The sequence below is a fragment of the Salvelinus sp. IW2-2015 genome, linkage group LG20 (assembly GCF_002910315.2).
Source record: "Salvelinus sp. IW2-2015 linkage group LG20, ASM291031v2, whole genome shotgun sequence".
NCBI lineage: Eukaryota > Metazoa > Chordata > Actinopteri > Salmoniformes > Salmonidae > Salvelinus > Salvelinus sp. IW2-2015.
The window spans coordinates 45,622,635-45,646,573 of NC_036860.1; the positions used below are offsets into that span (position 1 = coordinate 45,622,635).

General features: G+C 45.2%; 1 protein-coding gene across 1 annotated transcript; it reads left to right on the top strand.

Moving 5' to 3' along the window:
• Positions 1 to 6,342: 6,342 nt before the first annotated feature.
• On the top strand, positions 6,343 to 13,399 carry LOC111980407 (neuronal acetylcholine receptor subunit alpha-10). The gene is made up of 5 exons (XM_024011134.3): positions 6,343 to 6,424; positions 6,591 to 6,745; positions 8,286 to 8,532; positions 8,897 to 9,182; positions 10,011 to 13,399. The coding sequence occupies exons 1-5, from the start codon at positions 6,422 to 6,424 to the stop codon at positions 10,865 to 10,867; spliced, it is 1,548 nt and encodes a 515-aa protein (XP_023866902.2). The 5' UTR covers positions 6,343 to 6,421; the 3' UTR covers positions 10,868 to 13,399.
• Positions 13,400 to 23,939: the final 10,540 nt, after the last annotated feature.

A 23,939-nucleotide genomic window follows, 5' to 3' on the forward strand; every position in this document is an offset into this window, starting at 1 on the left:
TGAATTGCATTACAGAGAAGGTTCTGATTGCTTATCCATGGCTTAATTCAGTTTCAAATACTGAATAGACTTTGAGGGCAAATTTCCTCACTAGTCAGTCGGTAGACTAACTTACAGTAAGTAGGCTATTTCATGTTTTCCCAGTGTTATGAAATGCCACCTACAGTATAGTGACCTAACTGACCTCACATTGAAAATGTGGCAGACTAGCTATGTTCACATTGGATGATGAATTAATGTATAAGCTATCCCTCACAGATTTATTTAGAGGCAAAGGTGGACAGGATATAATGGCATGCATGGACTACACAGTCTGGGTTGGTGATTTCAGGATGAGAATTTAGGTGTTTTATCCCACTGGAATGGAAATAAGGAATTAACCTGATATTACTTGATGGGCTACCATGTCATAGTGCCTGACMCTATTGGTGTTATTGCTGGTTTCACTCGTCACAAAGCTGTGGAGATTATGGTGTGTTTATTAATTAATACCTGATTGCTGTACTCGTGGCAAGCTGTTCCTCTCATCATTAATTTATCTATCACTCTCTCTCTTTTCCATATCATCCCTTGTTAATCCTAACCATCTGGTGCTTAAACCTGCAGTGAGAGTGTGTTCTGACATGACCACTGGGCTGAAAGAGAAGACACACACATAAAGAGATTAGATCAGATGAGAGAATTACACTGTTGTCTGGACACGTGATATCTGCCACTATCAACAGGTTAATGCTATCATCCCTGTGACCTCTGACCCAGACTCATGCCTGGTCATGCACATACTGACAGGAGACAGAAGAGAGGATATGAATGAAGGGGAAAAAAGAGAGGAAGAGGAGAACTGAGAAGATGACAGGGTCTGGACTCTATGGTCAAAGACTTCCGTATCAATACATTGCCCATAAGAAATTAAAACCAATAGTCTCAAGGACTTTGATAGTTGCTCTTCCTGTTTAAAAAAAATGTTTTTGGGGTTTAATTGGTAGCCTCAATTTGTAAGAATCAATATCACTAATGTTGCTTTCCAGGAAAGAAGAGGGAGTGGACAAAGGGAGGTAAAACGAAAGAAGAGGAGAGAGGGAGGGGACAAGGAGTGGTAAAGGGAGAGGAGAAGGGAGAGAGGAAGGGGACAAGGAGTGGTAAAGGGAGAGGAGAGGGAGAGAGGAGGGGACAAGGGTGTAAAGGGAGAGGAGAGGGAGAGAGGAAGGGATCAAGGAGTGGTAAAGGGAGAGGAGAGGGAGAGAGGAAGGGGAACAAGGAGTGGTAAAGGGAGAGGAGAGGGGGAAAGAGGGAGGGGAAAGGAGTGGTAAAGGGAGAGGAGAGGGAAAGAGGGAGGGGACAAGGAGTGGTGAAGGGAGGGGACAAGGAGTGGTAAAGGGAAAGGAGAGGAGAGAGGGAGGGGACAAGGAGTGGTAAAGGGAGAGGAGAGGGAGAGAGTCGAAGAGGACGAGGTAGATGTAGAGGGGGAGAGGAGAGAGAGAGAAAAATAGTGTTGTGTTTACGTGAGAGACCTTTCCTCTGACCTTCTTGTGTGTAAATAATGAGTGTTTACTATTCCCTACAGCGTACACCCAGAGAGAGGCTACAGGGACTTCCTTCACCCTTGTTCATTAATAATGAATCATCAGGACATCCCTGGGCTCGCGCACACACACCCACAGTATGGATCCTAAATTGTTGGCATCTTGTTCTGATTATGTTGTACATTTTCAATCTCTTCACACAGAGGATAGAATAGAGATATTAGGGTCGGGGTCAAATTCAGTAAAAGGTTAAACAAAATAAAATGTAAAAATTGGCAGTATCACTTTAAATGATAAGCGTGTATGTGACCTAGGATTAAGGTTAGGTTTAAAATTAGGGTTAGTGATTAAATTTTTTATTTGTGGTTAGAAAGCGTTTAAATTCTATGACCAGATGGTGATGACCCAGAGTTAGTGTAGATGAGGTCCGTGCTTCTGAAACTACCGTTAGAGTTGATGCCAGAGTGCTCTCTGCCTTCAAGGAGTGGCTGGTGGGTGTGCGTGTCAGTGTGTGTGTGTGTGTGTCCAGATGCTAGAGGAGAGAGGGTACAGTGAAGGGCATGAGCGGGATTATAGCAAATAATCCCACAATGCCTCTGGCAGGGTAGGAGTACATGCTTTGACGCTTCACTGCCTCATGGCATGATGGGACAGATAATCAAACCTGGCCCTGTCAGTCTAACAATACACACTCAGATAGTTCTTCTTATTCCAGGACTAGTCTTTATCTATATCTGGGAAACGAGCCAATACAGTGTAATTTCTACTCTTATGTATGTTTTGTTATGCTCTACAGTAGGCCTACATGTGTTTGTGCATGTGTGTGCTAGTTGGTACATACATTTGGGTTTCTCCATGTGTATGTTCCCTCTCATGTCCTTGTGTTGTGTGCACTTTGGGCAATACAGTAGGTAGTTAGACAAGTGTCTGCCAGTTGGCATGTGATGGTCCGTTAGCACCAGGGCACTTAGATTAATGCTGGAGAAAAACGCTGACTAAACTCACACCTCATGAACCCACCAAACAACTGAACCTGCTTTTCTAGAGATAGAGAGAGAGAAGGATGGAGGGAGAGAGATAGAGGTGGAGAGTGCGTAACTGAGAGAAAGAGCGAAGGAGAGAATGAGACGGAAAGGTGAGTACAGTGGCAGAGAGAGAGAACACATGAGAGGGATAGAAACAATTGGCACAGAGTGAAAGAAGAGAGTGAGGAGACAATGAGGAGAACGAGGAACTAAAGAACAGATTAGTAAACCTGCTGTTCCACTAGGAGCTGAGAGAGAGAGAGAGAGAGAGAGCGCGCTGTGGCCCAGTGAATGTAGTAGTGGGACAGCAGCCCTCTGCAGTGTGGCTGCAGCACTTTATACTGGCACAGAGATGGATGGATGGATGGATGGATGCTGAGCTGGACAGAGAGAATGGGGCTATGACAGCCAGTGAGCTGCTGATGGGGTGCTGACTGAACTCAGAAGCAGATAAACATGTAAATGGACCACTCTGTGTGCCGTACACATTATTACACAGAACAAAAATAGGACAGCACTTATTTGTATTGTCGCCAAACATTTAGGGTATAAGACCTTCTTCAGTGTGCATAGGAGGCAACGGCAACAATACAGGACACACGCAGTTGTACAGACAAAAGGTTGTAGTTCAACCCCAATAACGCTGCAATTAGATTGGTCTCATCGTTCCCATTCATTTGGATTTGAGGTATAGAGATTTTCCTGAATGTGTGATTTACACAGAAGATGGTATGGAATAATGAGTGGACTTTAGATCACTTTTGAAGTATGACAACATCTGACAAAGATTGATTTAGTGGTGAACTATCTCTTTAACTTAAGGCAAACAGACGCATCTGGTCAGCTTACATGCAACGTAGCTCTACCCAGAGCCAACCTTCAATCCTTAACACTGCTGCTTATTTACTGTGTGACGTGACCAGGGAAAACTGTGGAACCTAGTCATAATGGGCTACAACTAGGACACAGAGTTGTTGTCTAGTTATGGGCTCGGGGATAGGGGTTGAGGTTATGGGATGAATGCCTGGTTCACAGATGTGGTTGGTGCTGTAACCAAGTCCTCTTGTTGGTTGACATGCAATACATGGTGTATGTACAGGATATTACTGAAGCTCTATGAGAGTCATTCACACATGTACAGTACTGCAGATGGGTAATCAAGACCACACCAAGTCTGTTATTCTAACTAAATTTTCTTTAAATTTCTCTCTCTCTCGCTCTCGCTCTGCGCTCTTCTCCTTCTCGCTCTCGCTCTCGCTCTCCTCTCGCTCCGCTCTCGCTCTCGCTCTCGCTCTCGCTCTCGCTCTGCTCTCCTCTCTCTCTCTCTCTCTCTCTCTCTCGCTCCTCTCTCTCTCTCTCTCTCTCTCTCTCTCTCTCTCTCTCTCTCTCTCTCTCTCTCTCTCTCTCTCTCTCTCTCTCTCTCTCTCTCTCGCTCTCTCTCTCTCTCTCTCTCTTCTTCATTCAATGGGCTTTATTGGCATGGGAAACATATGTTTACATTGCCAGAGCAAATTAAATAGATAATAAACAAAAGTGAAATGAACAGTAAACATTACACTCACAAAAGTTCCAAAGGATAGAGACATGTAAAATGTCATATTATGGCTATATACAGTGTAGTAACAATGTGCAAATAGTTGAAGGACAAAAGGGGAAATAAACATAAATATAGGATGTATTTACAAAGATTTTCTTCACTGTTTGCCCTTTTCTGTGGCAACAGTCACAATATTACTGTTGCGATGGCACACTGTGGTATTTCACCCAATAGATATGGGAGTTTATCAAAATTGGATTTGTTTTCTAATTCTTTGTGGGTCTGTGTAATCTGAGGGGAAATATGTGTCTTCTAATGTGGGAGGAGATTAGGAAGTGCAGTTTAGTTTAACCTGTCTTCTCTTGAGATCCAGTCTGCCTATGCGGCCTCTCAATAGCAAGGCTTTGGTCACCGAAGTTCTGTACATAGTCAAAGCTTCCTAATTTTGGGCAGTACAGTGGGCAGGTATTTCTGCCACTGTGTAATCTCTGTAAGGGCCAAAATAGCATTCTAGTTTGCTCTGTATTTTTGTTAAGCTTCTTCCAATGTGTCAAGAATCTATATCTTAGTTTTCTTCATGATTTGGTTGAGCCTAATTTGTGTTACTTCCTGGGACTCTGTTTGTGCTTGTGAACAGAGCCCCAGGACCAGCTTGCTTAGATGACTCTTCTCCAGGTTAATCTCTCTGTAGGTGATGCTTTGTTAGGAATTGGAATCACTTCCTTTAGGTGGTTGTTGAATTTAATCGATTTGTATAATTAGGGATATCGGCCTAATTCTGCTCCGCATGCATTATTTGGTGTTTTACGTTCTACATGGAGATATTCTTGCAGAATTCTGCTTGCAGAGTCTCAAGTTGGTGTTTTTCCCATCTCTCTCTCCCGCTATCACACACACACACACACACACACACACACACACACACACAACAACACACACACACACACACACACACACACACACACACACACACACACACACACACACACACACACACACCCACACACACTGCTTTGTTACATGTACAGACAACACCACACACAATGCATTTTGAGATTGAGTGTCTATAATGTTTGGCAGTAGTAAGTGTAGAGGCACTGAGTGTGTTTAACTTTCTGCAGTAGTAGTGGCACACGGGGCGTGCCTGTGCTGCGCTGTGCTGTCTGCAGTAGGAAGTGAATGGACAGGGATTTAGCAGTTCTAGATGGACACACTATCTCATTTACTGTTTGTAATTAACTTTCCGCTTATCTGCCTCTGTCCCCCTCTCCTTCTCCTCTCCCCCTCTCTTTCCTTCTCTCTCATATATCCAGCGTTTCTCTCCAGTGCGTTGAGTAATTAACTCCTTCCCTCCATTGCTTCAACCCTTTCTCTCTTTCCTCCCCTCACGCTAAAGTCACCCCTAATCTTTTTGTCCTTTTCACCTCTGTTTACTTCTCCCTGTTAATCTCTCTAACATTYCCCCTTTCTCTGTCTCCATCTCCCTTGTCACTTTCTCTCTCACCCTCAGTCTGTCTGTCAAATTTAATTTCTAAATAATAAATAATTAACATAAGGTTTATAAACATGAGTGTTGCCATTGTTTGTGTGTTTCTTGCCAAACCAAATTCCAAACATTAAGGGCCCTCAAGAAGCTGGCCCAAACCCCTACAGGAACTCTTTCAAGAAAGGCTTGAGAGACTGCAGGACTATCCCACCAGTTCCATCAATGCAGCGATTAGGGGAAAACATCTGGAGCAGGGATTCTGCCAGTGACCCTGCAGTTAAAGGGCAACCGCACAAAAGGGCAATACCTTAAATGTGCCTACATATAGGAAGAAGCCTAACCAAAAGTTACTTTAACATTATCAAATGTAATGACTGTAGTGAGTCATGCATAAGGGACCAGACAGACACGTAGAGCTAGCTTTGTGATCAGCTTATCAAATTACGACATCATTAAGTGGTTTCCAAGGTCGCTCTTAGGTTAATCGAGCTGGGATACTGCAGAGCCAATTTTTCCCATTCCTTTGAGAAACTGAGACTTGGATTTGAATATTGAATAATATAATCTCTCTCTCTCTCTCTCTCTCTCTCTCTACGCTCTCTCTCTCTCTCTCTCTCTCTCTCTCTCTCTCTCTCTCTCTCTCTCTGTCTCTGTCTCTGTCTCTGTCTCTGTCTCTGTCTCTGTCTCTGTCTCTGTGTGTGTGGCAGTGAGTCTTGGTGCTCATGGGAGGTATGCTCAGAAGTTGCTGACTGATTTGTTCGCTAACTACACCAACGCTCTGAGACCAGTGGAGGACACGGACCACATCATCAATGTCACACTGCAGATCACCCTCTCACAGATAATCGACATGGTAAACACACAAACACATGCACAAGGTCACCATGATGACCCCACATCACATGCACACCTCAGCCTCCTCTGATACTACCATTTCTGTATGTTTTCATTACCTGTAATCATTGGACCTGTGTGTTTCAGTACTTGTTGTCTCTTTACCTGTGTGTGTTTTTCTGTAGGATGAGCGTAACCAGATCCTGACCACGTAYCTGTGGATCCGGCAGGTGTGGACGGACGCCTACCTCACTTGGAAGAAGGAGGACTACGATGGTCTCGATACCATCCGTATACCTAGTAGTTATGTATGGAGGCCTGATATTGTCCTATATAACAAGTAGGCCTGGCTGGTATTGAGACACATCGGTTCTCCCTGCACGGGTTTGTTGTCCTCTTCCTCATACTCCTCTTCTTCACCCTCATCGTCAAATATCTGTTGTGTTGCCATGGACACAAGCTGGACACCCTAAAAGCCGTTACTCACGGGGTGTCCAGGCAACCAGTCTACTTCTGATGCTCATCACAGTGTATTGGAGCAGGACTTTCTTGTTGTTGCACCATGACTAGTGCCAGGGTTTGTCTTGGTTAGGCTACGTGGTCAGAAAAATCTCTTGCCACTTGTTATGATTTATGGCTACATACAGCCTTTCAAGTTTTTCGTTGCTGCAATGTGCCAATTCAACATTGACAGTGTTTCTAGCCAGAATCAAGTCTTAATCAATAACGCAGTAGATACCAGCCCTGTCCCACCAATGGACCCTGGCCCACAGTTGGGAAACACTCTCCAAAAACAACTGTAAAACTGCACACTAGAAAATAGGGACAACTGACCTTGACATCTATTTATTTTTCATTTTTTAACCTGAAATGAAAAATAAATAGAACTAAAGACAAGGTTGGTCGCCTGTCTTTTCTAGTATGCGGTTTTTAAACTTGTTTTTGGATGCTAGTTGTTCCTACCTAATCCAGCACCCGGACCTAGATGCACAGGATTGTCTCATATATATATTTTTTGCACCGGGAAACACTGTATTAGCGGAATAATCTAGCTCTTCATTCTTTCACAGTCTTGTTATGTTTTAATCTCCCTTTGTTGTTATTACAACTGAATCAGTAATCCTTTTACAACAGGCTAGACTAGGAGCATTTCTACATCCTTTTTCCTGGAAATATCTGGACAGGTCTGAGGGTTGTGTGTTACATGAGACTCACAATAATCCCATACCTAAACTAACACTTTATATGCTTAATTACCAAATCCCTGTTGGAGGACGATTGATAGTAGGGGGATGCCACAGAATGCAGATTCAGTTCCTAAGCTTTGGTTTCTGAGAAGTTTCAAACTTTTAGGGTCATGACTATTAAAGTTCTAAGCTCAGTCCAGTCCCTGTGATGAAGGTCAGAAGTGTAGTGAGATTTCTGAGTGTAGAAGTGGGCTCTGAGAGGAGGGCTCCACCCCTGCTCTCCCCACTCTCCTTGCGCACCGGCAATCATCTTTCAATCATCCTGCCTGACCGTCATCACATCCTTTGTCTCTCTGTGAGACACTCCATGCCCATCTTCCTTCCCTCCATTTCTGCCCTCTGTCCTTTCCCAGTCACTCCTCTAAAGAGTCTTTAGTGACTTGACGGTATCTATTGTAGATAAGAACAAATTTTCTATGCTTTTAATTGCCTTCTTTGTTCATCAATTAATTCCTCACACACTCTGCCTCTTCTCCCTCTCTTCCTTCCTCCCTCCGTCTCTCCTCCTCCCACCATCACTGTCCTCCTTCTCCCCCCTCTATCCTCCCTCCCTACATACTCCTCCTTTTCCCTTCAATCTCCCCTCTCACTCATACACTTTCCCTTCCTCTCGCCTTGCTCTCCTCCTCTCAGTGCTGATGACCAGTTCGCCAGCTCCATGGAGACCAATGTGGTGATCCGTAACGATGGACAGATCATGTGGGACCAGCCGGCCATCACTAAGAGCTCGTGCTCAGTGGATGTGTCCTTCTTCCCGTTTGATGCCCAGCAGTGTCGCCTAACCTTCGGCTCCTGGACACACAACGGCAACCAGATGGACCTGGTCAACGCCCTGGACAGTGCTGACCTGGCCGACTTCGTGGCCAATGTAGAGTGGGAGGTCAGATTTATTAGTTAATTTAGACATTTTTTTAATCCTTTATCTATAGCAGTGCTTTTGCTGATATTTGTATGGGCAAAGCCTGATATGTATTCCCTATTTGCACTTTATTGATTGAAAACACTTTTGCATTTATAAGACTCTCTTATCTAGTTGTTTCCATAGTTTCTATTCAACGATGCACAATGCATGTATTTTATTTGTTCATTGGATAGGATAGAGAGAGATAGGAGGAGTGTGCTGAAAGAGCATTGGATTGGATTTGAACCCATGCTGGCAGAGGTTCAAAGTATCAGTGTTCTTAGACCGCTAGATCACCGCAGGCCATTCATTTCTATTCTATTCCATGCTATCCTAACTATAGGTACTGGGCATGCCAGCCAAGAAGAACGTGATCCTGTACGGCTGCTGCTCGGACCCCTATCCAGACATCACCTACACCCTGCACCTGAAACGCAGGGCATCCTTCTACATCTTTAACCTGCTCATCCCTTGTATGATGATCTCCTTCCTGGCCCCGCTGGGCTTCTACCTGCCAGCTGACTCTGGGGAGAAAGTGTCCCTGGGGGTCACCGTGCTGCTGGCCCTGACCGTGTTTCAGCTGCTAGTGGCAGAGAGCATGCCACCCTCGGAGAACGTACCACTCATAGGTGTGAGAAGGGGGTGAGAGAAGGGGGTGGGGGTGTTACAGTGAGAGATGAGTAGAGAGAGAGTGCCATGAGTACAGCAATCAGAGAATATATACTCTCCTCTGGGCTTTTGAGGCCATTTTATCTCCTTCTCCGACACTAACTGAGACTGACCAGCTCTCCTCAGAGACTTTTGTAGGTCTTCTCCCATAAACTCACAGGCAGAGATGCTTAGTAAATATTTAATGGGTCTTACTCAGCACAACATCCTCTCTGCTGCTAAATTGAATTGCCTGTCTACTGTATAGATGAGATGTGATACAGAGCAGGGAGACCTTGTGAATACTGAAGAAGCATATTTTGTATGTTTATTCAGTATATTATTCCATATTTTATTGTGAAATAGTATAGGGACAAGCAAAAAGTGCTTATGCATTTTGAATCAACATTGGGATGCAGGCAGAGTAAAACAAAAGTGAAGTAGGAATTTTTGCAATAGTATTTCAATACATTTGTTTTTTACATTTTCAACAAAGAAGGTATCAGCAAAGTAATAAATTGTGTTGGTGTTTGTGGGATAATGTCGATGTAATGGTACAGAGGCCAGTCGATAGTGGCTGTCCAGATAATTTAATGTGCCGCAATCACAATTCGATAACCTATACTCTGTCTTCCCTCTGTGGAGCAATTATGCTTGTCTGTCTATTTAACACTGTCTAGAATCCTGAAGGAAGTGATATTATGTAAGTCAATGTACACCATTACATTGAATAATGATGATTATGTTTGAATGTGTGAGAGTTGTTATACATGGAATTGACTGTATTGCTGATCACTACTTCCCCACAGGCAAGTACTACATTGCTACCATGACGATGATCACTGCGTCGACCGCCCTGACCATCTTCATCATGAACATCCATCACTGTGGTCCGGAGGCGCGTCCCGTCCCTGAGTGGGCCCGCCGCTTCATCCTGCACTACCTGGCGCGGATCTGCTTTGTCTATGAGGTGGGAGAGAACTGCTTCACCGGCACCCCCAAGAAAAAGGCCCCGCCCGAGCTCCCACCTGACCACAATATCAACCCCCAAACCAGAAGTACGAACTGGGATGTGAATGGGGAGTCCTTGGGAGGCATGGGAGGGATGGGTGGAGAGGAAGGGGTTGGCGTGGGCGTAAAAACACAGAAAGAGGAGGGGGATAGACTGGATGTGAAAAGAGGCTCATACCAAACCTTTGAGCCCAGTTGGTGGAAAGACGACCTGTTTGTGAGTATAGATGCTGGAGAGGAGGAGGAGGGAGCAGCAGGAGGTGAGAAAGAAGGAGGAGGAGAGGCAGAAAGAGAGAAGGGTTTCAGAGGAGAAAGTGGGTACATGGGAGGAGCAGTGGCGGCAGAAAGAGGCAAAGGTGGAGGAGGAGAGAGAGGCTGTGTGGGAGGAGGTGGAGAAAGAAGGAAAGGATCATTAGGAGGCGCAGAGGCTAGGGTTAGGAGGGAGGTGGTGGTGAGGGCCCAGTGTGTGTGTCAGCACCAAGCGCTATGCAGGAACATCGAGTACATCGCCAGCTGCTACCACGACCAGCGCTCCACCCAGAGACGTACGGGTGAGTGGAGGAAGGTGGCCAAGGTTATGGACCGACTCTTCATGTGGCTCTTCTTCATCATGGTCTTCCTCATGAGCCTCCTCATCATGGGCAAGGCTGTCTGAGCACGTGCAGAGAGAAGAGGGAGAAGGCTCCGGGTACAAGTTACCCTTAGGCACAGATCTAGGATCAGATCATACCCTTCCCAAATACTGACCCTAACCATTAAGGGGGATCCCAAACAGACCTTAGCTCAGTTTCTAATGGCAACTTTATCCTACTCCGAGGGGTAGTAGCGGCCAACTAAACCATTCACAGAGTTTACCACAGGAGATACTGTGTATGTGGAAATGTGTTTTTGTACCTAGTGTACTAGCTGTTTATGTTCCAAGGCTGTGATGAAGAGGATTAATTGGAGGATAATCTCTTGATACAGAGGTGGGCAACTTGGCAGTTCCTCTGTATCATCACCATACATATGTTTTCTACGTGGATCTAAAGTATTTGTAGAGGAGACAGGAACACACTTAATCTGTGGAATGGAGCCAAAGCATATCTTCTGCCACTCTGAGACTATTATCAACACACACATGCAAACAATCAATCAACTAAATGTATATATAAAGCCCTGTTTACATCAGCATTTGTCACAAAGTGGTCATACAGAAACCCGGCCTAAGACCCAAAAGAGCAAGCAATGCAGATATAGAATCACGGTGTCTAGGTAAAACTACCTAGAAAGGCAGAACCTAGGAAGAAACCGAGAGAGGTACAGTCCTCTTCTTCACGCACGCACGCGCACACACACAAGCACGCGCACACACGCACACGCACACACACACACACACACACACACACACACACACACACACACACACACACACACACACACACACACACACACACACACACACACACACACACACACACACACACACACACACACACACAGTCTTGTACAGCTAGTCTTGTAGGGACACACAATTCAGTCCCATTTTAAATCCTATTTTCCCTAAACCTTAACCTAACCCTAACCCAAAATCCTAACCTTTACACTAGCCCTAAACCTAACCCTAAAACTAACCCTAGCTCCTAACCTTAACACTAATTCTAACCTTAACCCTAAACCCCCTAGAAATAGCATTTGACCTCGTGGGGACTAACTAAATGTCCCTAATTGGTCAAATTTTGGTTAGTTTACTATTCTTCTTTAACAAGAATAGTTAAACACGTCCCCACACACACACACACACGCTCTTCTTTTTGTATTAATATAATTTTACCTTTCTCTGTCCTTTTACTGTATGTGAAGAATCCAGTACACTCCATATGGACTGTGTCATTGGACAATTGTGTTTTAAGTGTACTTCTCAGGCCTGCCAGTCACTGCATGGGAATCACAGCACTTTATAAGTGCACACTTTCTTTTAGTGCTCACTTGACACTTTTGAAGACTTGATGTGTAGATATAGTATGACAATGTTAAAATAATAGGTATGGGCCATGCTTAAGAACAATGTATCTGATGTTTATCACTTGTCTTGTACCATAAAGAAGTATCCAAAATTCATAGCAGCAAATGTGCAACCACGCCATTAAATGTATTGAATATTTCATACTTTTCAAAACCCTCTGACTTTTCCCACTTTGTAAGCCCAGGTAAACATTTCAGTGAGCCATGAATGGGAAAGGAATACTGTTATACACTCATACATTCCAGTTGTGAGGAATAGGACAGGATACATGGAAGAGAACCAGCGTGAAGCTAAATTAGGACATGTAGTAGTGTAATCCAATAACCCTTTAACATCATTAGAGCTTTGTGAATTAATTGGAAAAAGCAATTTAATCTTAACTTTAAAACCATTCGGAGAGTTCTGGGTAATCTCCCTTAGACACTAATCCTGTTTACGATGACAACCGTTCACATACACTCCCAAACTACACACACTGTTGAAAACAGGGTTTTCATAGAATTAATTCAGATGACGACTCTTTGAACCGGACCGCTTAAAATAGTAGTCTATTGACGCACCTGTGCATCAATCTAATGAAAATAATACAAAAATCCCCATCAGATCCGTCAGATTAAGATAGGGATATCAGTTTTTTGAATGGGTTGCGTCTCAATCCACCACATCTGCCTTTGTTGCCCTTCTGCATCAGGGCAACAGTGGCAGATCTACAGCGCTGTTTGTCAGACCAGGAGATGAAAATCGATCTTCTCACAAAATGTCTGTAGTGTCCGAACAGTGGCCTACTAATTAATATGACCCCTCAATGGAAAGAACACGATGGTGTTCTCTGTTTTGCTCTATGACCCCCACAAGTGTCACGGGACTCGTCTGARGGTAACCCATACAAATGAATGAAAGTATGGAGGTAGTTTTGTACCAATAAAAATAAGGGGTTAAAAACAGTACCTTCAGAAAGTATTGACACCCTTTGACTTTTTCCACATTTTGTTGTGTTACAGCCTGAATTTAAAATGGATTCAATTAAAAATKTTCTCATTGGCCTACTCATAATACACCATAATGTCAAAGTGGAATCATGATTTTTGAAATGTTTACAAATTCATTAAAAATGAAAAGCTGAAATGTCTTGAGTCAATAAGTATTCAACCCCTTTGTCATGGCAAGCCTTAATAAGTTAAGAAGTAAAACATTTCTTAACAAGTCACATAATAAGTTGCATGTACTCACTGTGCAATAATAGTGTTTAACATGATTTTTGAATGACTACCTCATCTTTATACCCCACACATACAAAATACCAGGGAGGTTTTCCAATGTCTCGCAAAGGGCACCTATTGGTAGATGCGTAAAAATAAAAAAGCAGACATTGAATATCACTTTGAGTATGGGGAAGTTATTAATTACACGTTGTATGGTGTATTAATTCACCTAGTCACTACAAAGATACAGGCATCCTTCCTAACTCACTTGCCCGGAGAGGAAGGAACCCACTCAACATTGTAGTCACTCCAAAATACTAACCTAGTTAACAGAGTGAAAAGAAGGAAGCCTGTAACGAATACAAACAATTCCMAAACATGCATCCTGTTTGCAACAAGGCACTAAAGTAATTCTGCAAAAAAAATTGGCAAAGCAATTAACTTTTTGTCCTGAATACAAAGTGTGTTCGGTGCAAATCCAATACAACACATTACTGAGTACCATTCTCCATATTTTTAAGCATAGTGATGGCTGCTTCATGTTATGAATATGCTTGTAATCATTAAGGACTGGGGAGTTTTTCAGGATAAAGAAGAAACGGAATGGAGCTAAGCACAGGTAAAATCCTAGAGGAAAACCTGGTTCAGTCTGCTTTCCACCAGATACTGGGTGATGATTTCACCTTTCAGCAGGACAATAACCTAAAACACATGGCTAAWTCTACACTGTAGTTGCTTACCAAGAAGACAGTGAATGTTCCTGAGTGACCGAGTTACAGTTTTGACTTAAATCTGATTGAAAATCTATGGCAAGACTTGAAAATGGCTGTCAAGCAATGATCAACAACCAATTTGACAGAGCTTGAATAATTAAAATTCTAACATGTATTGACTCTGGGGTGTGAATACTTATGTAAATGAGATCTCTGTATTTAATTTTCAATACATTTGCAAAAACAAAAATGTGTTTTCAATTTGTCATTATGGGGTGTTGTGTCTATATTTAATACATGTTGAATTCAGGCTGTAACATAACAAAATGTGGAATAAGTCAAGGGATATGAATACTTTATGTGGCCAAAACAACAAGAACAATTACTGAGCTTTCTTATAGCTACTAGATATAGGACAGACACTTCAAAATCTTATTCCATATGATTTATTTTTTGACTGTCTTTTTTTGCCATTTACTAATGTGTTATTCAATGTTATTCATGTTCCTGCACAGCGTCTCGGAGGTGGTTAAGGATGAGCTTGCTGCTCGGGAGTTAACCACCGATCTTGACTCCCTCATCGCTTTGACCATCTGCATCGATGGGCGACTGCGGGAATGACGGATGGAGAGGAAATTCGATTTCGCTCTGTTACGTTCCCCAGTTTCTGTGTTGTTATGGGTTTGTATGTGTGTCTATTTCAGGAAATGGCTTCCTGGATTCCTAAAGCAGCTGATTGGTCGGCCAATGGTCGGCCAATCGCTGATCGGAGCTCTGACCTCTCCCTCTCGTCAGGGGATACAGCTGTTTCTTCAATTACCAACTCCTTCTCCAGCTTGATAAAAGCCAGTGTTCCTTCGTCAGAGAGGAGAGCTTCATTTTATGTCCTATGTGGCTTGTTGTGGTGGTCAGTGAAAGTTTTTTTAATATTATTTTGTAGCAGCTCCTTCAGAGGTATGTGTATGACAATAGGACTTAGTGTTTGTGGTTATTGAAATTTCACACTTAGAGTATTGGTAAATTATTCTGTGTTTCATTTGTTCCCAGGGTGGGAAGGGGAACGCACCTTGGGTATGTTTAGGCAAGAGGCCTGAGGGCATATATAACCCGTAGTATTTAATCTGTCTATGCACACTATGTAAGACCTGGGAGGACCACCCCCTGTATTTTGGTTGGCGCACCAGGTGGTGCTAAAGGTTAGGTTAGAAGTGGGAAGGCAGGTAAGGTAGRAGAGCGGGGGCTCTTTAACTTTAACTTTCTTTGCTTTGGTTCCGTCCAGCCCCTTTTCCTCAAATTACTGTGTGAAGGAAGAATAAATTCCCTGTAAACGGTAATATTCTTTGCCTTTGTCATCCTTACCCGCACCTGCAATCACATACAGTGGGGAGAACAAGTATTTGATACACTGMCGATTTTGCAGGTTTTCCTACTTACAAAGCATGTAGAGGTCTGTAATTTTTATCATAGGTACACTTCAACTGTGAGAGACGGAATCTAAAACAAAAATCCAGAAAATCAAATTGTAAGATTTTTTAAGTAATTCATTTGCATTTTATTGCATGACATAAGTATTTGATCACCTACCAACCAGTAAGAATTCTGGTTCTCACAGACCTGTTCGTTTTTCTTTAAGAAGCCCTCCTGTTCTCCACTCATTACCTGTATTAACTGCCCCTGTTTGAACTCGTTACCTGTATAAAAGACACCTGTCCACACACTCAATCAAACAGACTCCAACCTCTCCACAATGGCCAAGACCAGAGAGCTGTGTAAGGACATCAGGGATAAAATTGTAGACCTGAACAAGGCTGGCATGGGCTACAGGACAATAGGCAAGCAGCTTGGTGAGAAGGCAACAACTGTTGGCGCAAAACCTGAAGTATCGGCCGCAAAACCTGAACCTATAGGGGAGGGTCTGGGTGGGCATCTATCCGCGGTGGCGGCTCAGGTGCGGGACGCAGACCCCGCTCCATCACTGGCTCACCCCACTTTGGCGGCACCTCTGGTGCGGGGACCCTCGTCGCCGACCCCGGACTGGGCACCCTCGTTGCAGGCCCCGGACTGGGCACCCTCGTTGCGGGCCCCGGACTGGGCACCCTCGTTGCGGGCCCCGGACTGGAGACCGTCGCTGGAGGCTCCGGACTGGGGACCGTCGCTGGAGGCTCCGGACTGGGGACCGTCGCTGAAGGCTTCGTGCCATAACTCCTCACTGAAGGCTTCGTGCCATGGATCATCACTGGAGGCTTCTTGCCATGACTCCTCACTGGAGGCTTCGTGCCATGGATCATCACTGGAGGCTTCGTGCCATGGATCATCACTGGAGGCTTCTTGCCAATGGATCATCACTGGAGGCTTCTTGCCATGGATCATCACTGGAGGCTTTGTGCCATGGATCATCATTGGAGGCTTCTTGCCATGGATCATCACTGGAGGCTTCGTGCCATGGATCATCACTGGAGTGAGGAGACTTATGGGCAGTCTGGTWCTTGGAGCTGCCACAGGGCTCACCAGGCTGGGGAGACATACAGGAGGATTAGTTCTGGGCGCAGGCACAGGACTCACCAGGCTGGAGAGACATACAGGAGGCCTTGTCCTTGGCAGAGGCACCGGATACACTGGGCCGTGGAGGCGCACTGGAGGTCTCGAGCTTAGAGCCTGCACAACCCGTCCTGGCTGGGTGGTTATCTTCACCCTGCAAATGCGTGGCGCTGGCACAGGACGCACTGGGCTGTGCAGACGTACCGGAGACACAGTGGACAGAGCCGGCGCAGGATATACTGGGCCGAGGAGGCGCACTAGAGTTCTGGAGAGCAGTGCTGGCAGAACCCGTCCTGGCTGGATGCTCACTCTAGCCCGACAGATGCGGGGAGCTGGAATGTAGCGCACCGGGCTAAGAACGCGTACTGGAGACACCGTGCGGTGTGCGGACACCGGCTGTCTCTCGGGCTTCCTTGCTAGCCGTGTTCCCTCGTAACGCTGCCGCTCTGCTTTCACTGCCTCCAGTTCCTCCCGTGGACGGCGATACTCCCCAGCCTGCCTCCAGGGTCCCTTACCGTCCAGGATTTCCTCCCAAGTCCATGAATCCTGAACACGCTGCTCCTCCTTACCATGCTGCTTGGTCCGTTGGTGGTGGGAAGTTCTGTCACGGCCGTCAAAAGAAGTAGACCAAGGCGCAGCGTGGTGAGCGTACATTTTATTTTTATTTGAAAAGACGCCAAACAAAACAAAAAAACACTACAAAACAAACCGTGAAGCTAAAGGCTATATGCCATAAACAAAGTCAACTTCCCACAAAGACAGGTGGGAAAAAGGGCTACCTAAGTATGGTTCTCAATCAGAGACARCGATAGACAGCTGTCCCTGATTGAGAACCCTACCCGGCCAAAACATAGAAATACAAATAATAGAACATAGAATACCCACCCCAACTCACACCCTGACCAAACCAAAATAGAGACATAAAAAGGATCTCTTTTTAGGTCAGGGCGTGACATTAGTTAATGGCTGTGTTTTTCTGTTATTTTGCGGTGACCTAACATAATCGTTTGTGGTGCTTTCGCTGTAAAGCCTAATTGAAATCGGACACTTTGGTGGGATTAACAACAAGATTACCTTTAAAATGGTATAAGATACATGTATGTTTGAGGAATTTTTATTATGAGATTTCTGTTGTTTGAATTTGGCGCCCTGCACTTTCACTGGCTGTTGTCATATCGATCCCGTTAACGGGATTGCAGCCATAAGAAGTTTTAAGGTGGAAAAGTGCGAGTTCCATCGCTCCACCATTCCCTTTCTGGGCTACATCATCTCTGCTGAGAGTGTCCCGGGATCCCGATAAGGTGAGAGCGGTGGTGAATTGGCCTCAGCCTACGTCCAGGGTGCAGCTGTAATGCTTCCTGGGGTTCGCCAACTTTAATCACCGCTTTATCCAGAGTTACAGCACCCTGGCCGCCCTGGTCTGCACTCAACTCTACCAAAGTTCCGTTCACGTGGTCATCTGCCGCTGACCGGAAATTCCAGGACCTTAAATACCTCTTCACCACTGCTCCTATCCTGGTTCATCCTGACCCCTCCCGTCAGTTCCTGGTGGTCTCCTATGCTTCAGATGTCGGAGTGGGGGCTGTCCTGTCCCAACGTTATGCCCTGGACCTTAAGCTGCATCACTGCGCCTTCTTCTCCCACCGCCTCAATGCCATGGAGAGGAACTACGATGTGGGGAATCGGGAGCTTCTCGTGGTGAAGATGGCGTTGGAGGAATGGAGGCACTGGCTAGAAGGGGTGGACATCCATTCATTGTGTGGACCGACCACCTCCAGGCTTGCCTGTCACTCGGGCTCTCGTCGGACTCTGGCCTTCATGCGACACCGCTTTTGGTGGCCTACTATGGTTCCAGAAGTTGCCGTGTTTGTCGCCGCCTGCATGGTCTGCGCACAGAACAAGACACCTCGGCAAGCTCCGGCTGGTCTTCTCCAACCGCTGCCTGTCCCTCACCGTCCCTGGTCCCATATATCCCTGGATTTCATCACGGGTCTCCCCCGTCTGAGGGCAACACTACCATCCTGACTGTGGTCGACCGATTTTCCAAAGCCGCCCACCTCATCCCTCTCCCCAAACTACCCCCGGTCAAGGAGACGGCCCAGCTTATGGTGCAGAACGTCTTCCAGTTCCACTGACTCCCAGTGGACATGGTCTCCGAACCAGGGTAAGCAGTTCTCATCCCGGTTCTGGAAGGCGTTCTGCACGCCCATTGGGTCATCGGCCAGCCTGTCCTCCGGATTCCACCCCGAGTCCAACGGCTATTCGGAGCGAGCCAACCAGGACTTAGAGACGACTCTTCGCTGCCTAGTCTCTGTCAACCCTACCACCTGGAGTCAGCAACTGGTATGGGTTGAGTACGCTCGCAACAYCCTTCCTTGCTCTGCCACGTGTCTCTCGCCCTTCGAGTGTTCCTTGGGTTATCAGCCTCCGCTCTTCCCTGAGCGGAGGAAGTCAGCAATCCCTCTGCCCAGATGTTCATCTGCCGCTGTCGCCGTACCTGGAAGAGAGCCCGGGCCACTCTGTTGAAGACCACCTTCAGGTATAGGCGACAAGCGGATCACCACCGAACCCCTGCTCCACGCTATCGGTTCGGGCAGAGGGTATGGCTCTCCCGTAAACTTTCCCCCCATTTCATCGGCCTGTTCCCCATCTCTAGAGTCTCTAGAGCCCCCCCTGCTGTTCGTCTTTTGTTACCCCGTACCCTCCTTATTCACCCTACTTTCCATGTGCCTAGGATTAAGCTTGTGTCTCACAGCCCTTTGTCTTCTGTTTCCAGGCCCACCCCTCCTCCCCATGTAATTGATGGCYATCCAGCGTACACGGTGAGATGCCTCCTGAGTGTTCAACCACGGGGCAGGGGTTTTCAGTACCTGGTTAACTGGGAGGGTTATGGCCCGGAGGAGAGGTGCTTGGTCCCTGCTAGAGACATCCTGGACCCAGCCTTCATCGCCGACTTTCACTACCGTTACCCTGGTCAACCAGGTATGCGACCAGGCAGGACGCCAGGTGGCGCCAGGTACTGTCACACACTGATCTGTTTCACCTGTCTTTGTGATTGTCTCCACCCCACTCCAGGTGTTGCCCATCTTGCCCATTATCCCCTGTGTATTTATACCTGTGTTCTCTGTTTGTCTGTTGCCAGTTCGTCTTGTTTGTCAAGTCAACCAGTGTTTTTGTGTCTCAGCTCCTGCTTTTCCCAGTCTCTCTTTTTCTCGCCCTCCTGGTTTTGACCCTGCCTGTCCTGTCAATGTGTTTGGTTTTCGACAAATATCAATATTGAAAACTGGGGCTTATTCAGGATGCAGCCTTGCAGAATGATCAGACAGAAATGTGTTCTGTAGAACAGTGCCGACCAAAATGTGGCYCTCCAGAAGGATCCAGATTTCTGTCTGATCGTTCTGCAGGGCTGCATCCTCCAAAATAAGCACCAGTTTTCACCATCAATATATGTCGGAAACCCCAAAAATTGAGAAGCGGTCTGTAATAATGCCTCTAAAAATGGTATAGCGGTCTAAGGCACTGCATCTCAGTGCTAGAGGCGTCACTACAGACCCTGGTTCGATTCTAGGCTGTATCACAACCGGCCGTGATTGGGAGTCCCATAGGGCAGCGCACAATTGGCCCAGCGTCGTTAGGGTTTGGCCTGGGTAGGCCATCATTGTAAATAAGAATTTGTTCTTAACTGACTTGCCTCGTTAAATTAAGGTAAAAAATTTAATAAAATAAATAAATACAAATAAAAATGCCCCGCTTAGTTCATAGAACCATGTTTACTTGAGTAACCTCTGATATCCGCTAAATGTGGTTGGAACAAACAGAGCGGTTTGGAGCTGTTACCTATTAAAACCAGGACAACATCCACCAGCAGCACAGGAGACGTTAGAAGCGACAGTGACAAAACCGCAATTGAAAGCAATGCACAACCTTTTTTTACAGACACAATTATTACCTGATAAGCTTTCCTGGTGTTTTCCTGAACTTTCCAATACCTTTCTGATGCATTTCACTCACTTATTGACGCAAATGAAAAATTGTTACACCTTTCCAATATTCAAGTTATTAGCCTTATGAACATAGAAACTTTGTTGCACACATATTGACATCACACACTGCATGCTGCCACAGGTAATGGGGTTATGGCAAATCGCTTTCTCGCTCTCGTCAGGCTACAGACTGATTAAAACACGACTTGTGTGCAGGGAACTCTATTGAGTGGTCCCTATTCTGTGGTTGTGTGTGGCCCTCCTCATGGCAGACACAATATTCTGCAGAGAGCTACAGTTTCCTACAAGTGAACTACCCTTCAGATTAATTCCCCCCACCACATCCAAATAAAGGTACACAGGTTTTAAGATTCACTAAGCATTCCCAAAACTAGACCTACCCTTCTAAATCATTCTGTCATATAGCTTAGATACAGGTCACCACCTCAATAAGTTCTTTAAATCTCCACCTCTCTAATGAAGATCCATGTTAAATCAGGATGTCATGGTGTTGAGAGAGGGTCAGTGCTCCTGTAATTTGTCTAACTCTCTGCAATTCTATTGAATGGGTGTTTTAAATCATCCTGCCACTCTGTGAGAGGGATTTCGACCTTGAGGTGGTTCTCGGCGTTTCTTGCTTACTCCTTAACTCTGATTCAGTCTTAGAGGGTGCCAAAGGAGGAAAGAACAGCCACGCTGCACTTCTGCCCTGATTACCACCACAGCCTGATTCGCTGACTCAGAAACCTGCTCCCTCTCTCGTTCCTTCCTTCCCCCTCTGGTTGTCTGTCTGTTTTTTTCTACCTCTTTATATATACTTTGCCTTACGTTCTCGCTTTCTTCCAAAACAGACTCTTTCTCCGAATGTAATTATAGCTATATAATTTTTTTGCATGTGTAATATACACTACCGTTCAAAAGTTTGGGGTCACATAGAAATTTCCTTGTTTTTGATAGAAAAGCWAATTTTTTGTCCATTAAAATGTCATCAAATGATCAGAAATACGGTGTAGACATTGTTAATGTTGTAAATGACTATTGTAGCTGGAAATGGCTGATTTGTAATGGAATATCTACAGTACATAGGCGTACAGAGGCCCATTATCAGCAACCATCACTCCTGTGTTCCAATGGCACATTGTGTTAGCTTATCCAAATTTATCATTTTAAAAGGCTAATTGATCAGCTGAAAAAATAACTGTTGTCTGATTAATGAAGCAATCAAACTGGCCTTCTTTAGACTAGCTGAGTATCTGGAGCATCAGCATTTGTGGGTTCGATTACAGGCTCAAAATAGCCAGAAACAAAGACCTTTCTTCTGAAACTCGTCAGTCTATTCTTGTTCTGAGAAAATAAGGCTATTCCATGCGAGAAATTGCCAAGAAACTGAAGATCTCGTACAACGCTGTGTACTACTCCCTTCACAGAACAGCGCAAACTGGTTCTAACCAGAATAGAAAGTGTGGGAAGCTCCGGTCCACAATTGAGCAAGAGGATAAGTACATTAGAGTGTCTAATTTTAGAATCAGATGCCTCACAAGTCCTCAACTGGCAGCTTCATTAAATAGTACCCGCAAAACACCAGTCTCAACGTCAACAGTGAAGTGGCGACTACGGGATGCTGGCCTTCTAGGCAGAGTTCCTCTGTCCAGTTCTTTTGCACATCTTAATCTTTTATTTTTATTGGCCAGTCTGAGATATGGCTTTTTCTTTGTAAATCTGCCTAGAAGGCCAGCATCCCGGACTCGCTTCTTCACTGTTGATGTTGAGACTGGTGTTTTGCGGGCACTTGTGAGGCGTTTCTCAAACTAGACATTCTAATGTACTTTTCTTTTTGTGCACTGGGGCCTCCCACTCTTTCTATTCTGATTAGAGCCAGGTAGCGCTGTTCTGTGAACRGAGTAGTCAATTTCTTGGCAATTTCTCACATGGAATAGCCTTAATTTCTCAAAAACAAGGACATTTCTAAGGGACCCCAAACTTTTGAATGGAAGTGTATTTTTTATTTACCCCCTTTTTCTCCACAATTTCATGATATCCAATTACGATCTTGTCTCATTGCTGCAATTCCCCAACGGGCTCGGGAGAGGCGAAGGTCAAGTCATGCGTCCCTCAAAACATGACCTGCCAAGCCGCGCTTAACACCCGCTCGCTTAACCAGGAATGTGTCAGAGGAAACACTGTTCAACTGACGACCGTAGTCAGCCTGCAGACGCTCAGCCCACCACAAGGAGTTGCCCCAGGGGTACGTGCAGTGCCATCAGGGGTACGCCAAATAAAAATGTGATTCACATTTTTTCTTCATATTTTCAAACAGTCCGTTTATATTTTCCAACGGGGCTATACTGTCACGACTTCCGCCAAAGTTGGTCCCTCTCCTTGTTCGGGCAGCGTTCGGCGGTCGAAGTCACCGACTTTCTAGCCATCGCTGATCCACTTTTCATTTTCCATTGGTTTTGTCTTGTCTTCCATCACACCTGGTTCAARTTCCATCAATTACATGTTGTGTATTTAACCCTTTGTTCCCCCCCATGTCCTTGTCGGTAATTGTTTCTTGTAGTGCTGGTATTTACCGGGTTTTGTTTGACCCATTTATTGTATTCTGTTGACGGTGGTTTATGGATATTAAACGACACCGTTGTAAATCAGTTTTCGCTCTCCTGCGCCTGACTTCTCTACCGCCAGTACGCACCTCACTACATATACATATGGGTGAGGTGTTTTTCCTCGCCTGAGTTTAGTCGTTTCACTGCCAAAGATAAAATTTAACTATTTAGTGTTCAGCGAAATAACAAGACAATGTCTAATACAGGTAGCCTAGTCAAATAATTAACAACCAATAACATTAACCGTTACTCTCTCGCAGGAATTCCACTAACGGTCCGTATGTAGCCAAACGTAGCTACTGCTCATTCCGTTTGCTTGAAAATTGATAAATGGTTTAAAAAAGTAAGGCCATAGAGACGCATACCAGCTCTACTGGTAGTACTGCTACTACCAGCAGTAWTACACCTGCACCTGTCGACGACACAAGTTGTTCTGCTTCCACGAGCACATCCAATGCTAGCATCAGTAATTCTACATTTGTTGTTAGCCCAGCTAGCATGGACACTGACTGTTGTGAATCTGATGCAGCCGAAGAGCTACTGCCCCCTTACCCGGGAAAGCACCGAACAACAGAAGGGACATTGGACCATCGAAGAGGCAAAAATATGAGAACTACATTGATTTGGGGTTCCCTTATATTGGGAGTAGTGCCTTTTCTTATATGTGCAAAAGTACTATC